General features: G+C 40.3%; 1 protein-coding gene across 1 annotated transcript in view; it reads left to right on the forward strand.

The window, feature by feature from the left end:
- LOC106527344 (uncharacterized) overlaps positions 1-7,081 on the forward strand; it is a 130,155-nt gene that overhangs the window by 27,502 nt on the left and 95,572 nt on the right. The window contains exons 17-21 of the mRNA XM_014022186.1: positions 543-665; positions 3,384-3,515; positions 4,232-4,309; positions 5,397-5,544; positions 5,654-5,727. Coding sequence (XP_013877640.1) covers positions 543-665; positions 3,384-3,515; positions 4,232-4,309; positions 5,397-5,544; positions 5,654-5,727 — 555 coding nt within the window. The remainder of the gene's footprint in view (positions 1-542; positions 666-3,383; positions 3,516-4,231; positions 4,310-5,396; positions 5,545-5,653; positions 5,728-7,081) is intronic.

Genomic DNA, 7,081 nt, shown 5'->3' on the forward strand with positions numbered 1-7,081 from the left:
CACACACACACACACACACCCACACACACACACACACACACACACACACACACACACACACACACACACCCACACACCAGCCCGCTGTACGTCCTGCACAGCGGGAGGGGAGGAGGGGAAAAAAGGCAGAGAGAGCGTGCAGCGGGGCAGCTGCAGCCCTAAYGGACCGAACTTCAGTCAAACAAGATCCAACACTTTTATTCCTGATTTAAACTAAKTTAGTGGTTATAAGTAAAGGTATGTTTTTGTTAATGTTTTTACCTGTTTAACAGTTTAGCTTGAGCAACGCTGTTTGTTTTTTTTTAAACTTGGTGAATTAGCAATCAGCAAAGCTAACTTCATGGTTAGCTGTGCCCACCGCTGTGTCAAAGTTTCAAGCATCTAGCTCATTCATTATTCCATTCCTTTATTAAATGACCCCCAGCGTGATGCTACCATTACCAAGCTTTACACTTTGTTCAGTGCTTTTAGGTTTTACAGCCAGAAGTTGTGTTTGATGAGGAACTGAGATCATTTCTTTTTTCTTGCCGTCTTCCTGTCAGGTTGGAACCACCACCGTCCAGCTGCCAGAGAAACGACTCGTCTTTGATTCTGTGCCTCTCAACCTAACGTCCACCAGGACAGCTGTCTTACACAACACAGGACAGAACCACGCCTATTACCAGGTTCACTCAGAGACACACAAACACACCACCTGTCCACAGTTAGTGTGTCAAAACGCTGTGACTGTTGGGGGATTAAATGGCAACTCAAAATTATGTGAAAATTGCAAAAATAGGTAAATTTCCTGCTTTAGTCTAAWTGAATTTAGTGTTTTTGCGATGAACTGAGAAGCAAGTCATGCCGCTGCTTTTTGAGCRTCCAGTTTTTTGAAAAATCATCCTTTACTCACCGCTTGGAGAACTACATCCTACTCWCCTCGGCTTGTTTTGCACTCAGCCTTTGTAGATTCCCTGGTTTAACCTGCAGGATAACAGTGGAGAAATGATTTGGAGCAGATTTACAATAACTATAACTGGGTCCTGCCAAAAGGAGGGCAATGTGAAGCATACTGAATACAAACTGAACTTTAATTCAGTCATTTTTACAGATTTWGACCTGAAATTTGGTATGGTGGTAGCTGACAGTGATCTCTAACATGTACTAAAGGTAAATAAAAAAGTTTAATGGATGCTCTGTGGCAGGACACTCAATAGTTCCTTCAGGAACTAATCTAGTTCATTACTGTGATTCTTAGACCTGGACATWTTCCTCACATGTTTCTGCTGGAGGAGAACTCCTGTGCTGATGTTCAAATACAGCTGTAGAGCTCTTGAGACGAGCTATGGCTCTAATGATTATTTAGAAAGAGAAGCTGTTGAACAAATGCTTCAAACAACTCAAACAACAGGACTGCGTGCCTCTGTGGCTCAATCGGAGAAGCTGAGAAATGTGTTAAACGTTTTGAAGACTCACTTGCATGCTGTTCACCAACTAGTCCCAGTGAGATCCCACCCTGAAGTTCTGAAGGCAGATGGACCCTGCTGCAGAAGACACACGTACAGACCCGTCTKAACATCACGTCTGTGCACTTCTGAATGACCCAGGGAAGGTTCTGTAGTCAGATGAGAGCAAATTGGAGCTCTTTGGCTTCAATTTAACCTGCTGCATTTGGAGGAAGAGAAATTRTGAGTACGACCCGAAGGATGTCACCCCCACAGTCAAACTGGGGTTGTTTTTCATTGGGGGTGCAGGATGACTTCATTGTATCGAAGGGACAACAAAGAAGAGCACATTAACATCATAGAGTGGCTTCTAGACCCTACATACCTCATCGAAAGATGCAAATCAACTCACTGACGTAGCTGCATGATGAAAATTGTGTCATTTTGTTCTCAGAACAGTTTTGTCCGCCCCGTCTCATTACGCCATTTAATGTGTGATTTAGTCAGAAGTTTGTGTGCATGTTTATGCAGAAAAGCACTCTGACAGCAATAATGGCATTTTACTTTAACTACTCAGCCTCCAGAAGCTGGCTGTTGTGTGTCCAAACAACRGATGGTTTTGAGGTGTAGTTGTCTGAGGCAGTCAGAAAGTTTGTTCTTCTATACAACTCTTCAGACACTTCTAATGAGTCAAATGGTCAAAAACTCATGGATGGAGACAGCAGAGACATTATGCATGAAGAAATCCATCTGCTGAAACATGACACTCTTTCCATGACAGATTTGTGGTTCAATGGCGAGTATTGAAGTGTAGGTTTTAACTGGAAGAAACCCTGTAGTCTGACATGCACAGCGGATGGAGGGGCTTCCCAGAGCTTGGATCTGTGTTTCTGGTTAACTATGAAAGGTATGGGCGACAACAAACGTCTCACAGCCATGTGGTAGTTGACTGTACAGTTTGAGATTGTGTATGCRGGACCCTTTAACTGGTCTCTTGTCCTCAGTCCTGTGGAAAAATCTCACGAGATGTGTGAAAACCTGGTGACCAACCACAAGAACCATTTTATCCCTGTGCTGCCAACTAAAGCTTCTCCATCAAGTCCCAAGTCCTGTTTTTTTTTAAACATAAGTCTAAGAGATGTGGGTGGCATCCCAGACACACTGGCATAGCAGGAACTGCAGATCCTGCGTGTGCGCCTCACCACCTGTCCCTCCGTCATGGGTCAGACCTCCTTCAAGCATAAACCTGTTGGACTGCTTGGGCCTGGTCCACAGCTGAACAGGATCCACACCGCTCACATTTCCCACACATCTACTGCAACCAGTGTAGAATGGAAGCCCCTTTATGGATGGACCATGTAGATCTGTGTCCCCACATGACCTTAGGCGACTACCGTCACAGTCTGATTGTAACTCATGAGCAGAACAGGRCAAGAATAAATAACACTGCTGCTCACTTAACTGGAACATCAGCAGGCCTAGAGCTCAGATTGAATCAAGCTGCTGTTACATTTATCAGCTGTAAGGGTTAGGGCTGCACCTTATCAGGAAAACCTGCAATGTACAATAACAGTGCTTAATGCAATGATGATATGACTTGTGATAAATGAACAAATATATATGTGGGTAGTGTTGATGTCTTTCTGTCCTGGGTTCAGAGCAGAAAAACAAAAAAAAAACTAATCATTTACATTCCATCATGATTTCTTTTAAAATATGAAGAGATCCATCCAATTGGTCAAATACATGAAGGGCTCCATTTGATTGGTGAAATATTTTGTCTGAGTGACAAAACTCATAAATGCACACCTTTGAGACAACCATTTATTGCAGTTTATGCAGTTTTTTGTGATATGCATATTGCACAGGCTGTTATTGTGATGACGATAAATTTTCAATACATGTATGTACATATATATATATATAGTGATACTCAGCATTAATGTCTGTGTGAGGCAGGTTCTAGACGTGTGCCCTGTGCCTGGTATGATGGTGAGTTCGTGTGAAGGTGTGGTACCAAGCTGTGGACTGGCGCACGTTAAAGTCCACTTCAACCCAGACTGCATCCTCAGATTTGATGCCAAGATCAAGGTAAAAGAGGATGAAAGAAAAGAGTGGATATTAAAGTGCCTGTGACACTGTGATACATCTCCTTCTAAAACAAAAAGTAAAAAAAAAACATCTTAATATTTAAGAAAGTTGACATAATACACGTAATTTTACCCATTTTGTCTCATAATTGTGACATCAAAGGGGAACTCTTAACAAAGAAAACTSCCTGATCTTTGTTTATTGAAACAATATTATTTGATCTCTGACTCTTCCTCTCTCACTGGTAATGATTCAAAAATAATGTCCTGATGCATCTCAGTAATCCAGGTAAAAAATCAAAAGGAAAAAAATTGTATAGGTCCTCTGGACGGGTTCTTCTTTAATGAAACGTTTTGTCTCTCTTGGAAGAGAGACAAAACGTTTCATTAAAGAAGAACCCGTCCAGAGGACCTATACAATTTTTTTCCTTTTGATTCAAAATAATCTACAGAAACATCAGATTCTTCTCTACAGTCTGTGTTGAGCTGTTGTAGCAACGCTCTGTTCACATTCATACATTCCCCTTACTTCACATGTGAAAATCTCAACAACTGTTCATGTCAGCAGAATTAAATCATTTTATTATTCTAAATTATTCTCTTTTGCAATATGTTATCAATTGTATTGTCTAAAAATATTTATTACAAACATTTAATGTTGCAGGCACATTAAAGTTTCATTTCCATAAAGGTGTTRTGTAAAATCCTGTGTTACAGATTGCTCTGAAGAACATGAAGTCCATGGAGCTGAGAGTGGCTGGATCAGTGGAGCCTCCTAATGTAGACATCAGTGTGGTAATGATCTATGTTCAGAAAACTTTGTTGATCAAGAAGTGATACAAGACAAGAATTAGCAATGGTGGGTACAGCTAAACAAAAAKTTAGCAAAACCTAATTTAACTGAAGCTAACTGCTCTGCTAATAGTTTTTAAAGTTAGTGACAAAGTTAATCTGCTGTTTAATGATTAATGGAATCATGCGCACCACTGACAGTTAGCATGTGGAGAAAAAAACTCTCATCATGAGAAGAGAATTGTGCAGCATTGGKTCAGCCTGAAACCATTGATAAACTCATATTGATCGTTTGGTTTATGTGGTTCTGACACATGCATGGACCACCCCTGACAAGTCACATCTGGGCCACCAAATAGCCGTCATTCTTTGCAGTATCCAGACCAAACATTAGTATGTTTTGTGGGCCAGTACTGGGCCAGATAAATTTCACCGTGGGCCGGACTGATTTGGAGAAAGTTTGGATGATGAGATCAAAATCCAGCTTACTGACAYCAGCTTAGAGGAGGAGAAATGCCAAGTATAACCCGAGGAATATCATCCCCACAGTCGAGCACGGAGGTGGAAACATGATGGTTTGGTTTAAGTAGAACTTCAAATACCTAAAGGATTTAGTCTTGATAAGTTAACAAGCCTGGTGATCAACGTGAAGTGAAATGTTATGGCAGAGAATCAGTTTTTCTCCAGCTGTAACACATCTGTTACGACATAAAGGGTATTTTTTGTTTTGTTTTGTTTTTTTTTAGTGTTCAGGGCTCGTAAATATTTCCCGGCTCGTAAACAGCCTGAGTTTCTGTAAACAACRGGTCTTTGTCTCGTTTCTCACAGCTGGTGCTGTGATTCACCATAAAGACCCACTTTCCTCAGCTCTGGTTTCTGTGCATCAACATTCATGAGGTGTTTGGTGTTTAATATTTATGGGCATGTTCAGGTGGYTGATTTGCATACAGATACTCTCAGCTGGACTGGGGTCTAAAAAAACACCAAGTAAAAGTATTTTCAGCTTTTTCATGACTTATTTAGCGAAATGACTTATAGAAACTAAACTGGTTGCATTTTAAGACCGTACTCTTGTTAATTGTCTTTTCAGTCCCACTTTGAGTTCAGTGGAGTCCACACTGGTTCTCGACAAGTCATTCCGTTCAGTCTGACAAATCGTTCCTCAGCTGCAGCCCGAGTCATCTTCGATTTGTCGGAGTACGAGGACTTCTCTGTGCAGCCTTCTCAGCCCTGCACAAGTATGTGAAGCACTGTCTTTGCTTTGATAGATCTCTGTTTGGAGCTGGTAACTCAGGTTAAAATAAGACAGTGATGATGATTGTGAGGAGGTGTCTGTGCTTTTTTCAGAAGCAGGTCTCAGTGTCATAGAGCTCCACGCCGGTCAGACGGAGGAATGCTTCCTCGTCTTTTCCCCAACACAGGTCAGAAACTTCCATCATTTGCCCTGAAATCTCTGTAGGCCAAGCTCAAACACGTTAATGGTTATTTCATCTATTTTTAATCTGGCTTCTTTGTAAAAGTAAAGTCAAACTTGATGTAGACAGGTTCTCTCGGTCCAGCCTGGATAAAATAATCTCAGTAGGGATAATCCAGGTATTTTGAAAACGAGGTTAAATTTAATACAATGACCTCACATGATGTTAGCTCGTGGAGCTATTACCAGTCTACTGCTGTAGCCTCACAGAGCAGCACCTTCTCTTCAACATTAATTACAGCCTAGATCACAATTATTGGCAAACATCCAAATAAACAAATTAGGTGATGATGTCATTTAGCAGCTTTTAGCTCAGCCAATAGTGACTTTTCTTACTGAGGAGTTGGCAACAGTGGTCAGCGAAATCTCACTCTAAGCTCAGATCAAATCTTGAGCAGAGACCCACTTTACAGTGGCCAAAATATTGCTTTGATGTCAGCCTTTTGCCAACAGCAACATTATAATTTTCTAAAATATTTTACTGTATATGTTAGGGACGCACGATAACTGATACCGATAACTTTCTTCTTCTAATGGCTGATAACCGATAATAACCGATAACATGTCAGGAGATAAGACTAGTCAAAGGGTAAGATCATAACAAAAATAAACAAGACAAAAACCAAATGACACTGTAAATTATACTATTTAAAATAAACTTAACAAACAAGTCTATCAAACAAAACAATTTCTCAAATGGCCTTTTTTTTTTAATAAGGCACATTAATTATAAAAGACCTTTAACACTGATCTCAGATTTAAACAAATATTTCATTAACAAAAGTTATATTCAAAGTGCATTTGTTTTATTATTAATATTACCGGTATATCATTTAAAATATTTTTATCATTCTGAAACAGTGCCTCTGAGATAACAGTGCAGAAATGATAACCTGTCAATCAAAGTGTGAATGCATTATGACTGCATCATACTTACAGGAAGACACACAGAGTTAGCAGCAGCTCGGCACGGTAAACCATGGTTAACAAGGAGATAAAAGCCTCGGTCTTTAGCGAGGGTGAACGGCTGCTTGTCAAGCTCCATCGTTTTCATCGTTAAATTGCTTAAGATTTGCGTCCTCTCTGGCACTTTGTTTAGATTTGTCAAAAGCCTCAGCAATGATTTAACATTTTTATTCAAGTGTAGTATGTAAAATTAAATCCATAAAATCATCCATAAAGTTGGGGGGCAGTACTATACTCGAATAAATATTTTCACTTATGTATTTTAATAGCCTGTCCCTCGCCTTCCTACGCAGCTCCACTCAATTCTAGTTAATCTTCTCTGCTCCGTCTGGGAC

This window comes from Austrofundulus limnaeus, unplaced genomic scaffold, assembly GCF_001266775.1.
Source record: "Austrofundulus limnaeus strain Quisiro unplaced genomic scaffold, Austrofundulus_limnaeus-1.0 Scaffold320, whole genome shotgun sequence".
NCBI lineage: Eukaryota > Metazoa > Chordata > Actinopteri > Cyprinodontiformes > Rivulidae > Austrofundulus > Austrofundulus limnaeus.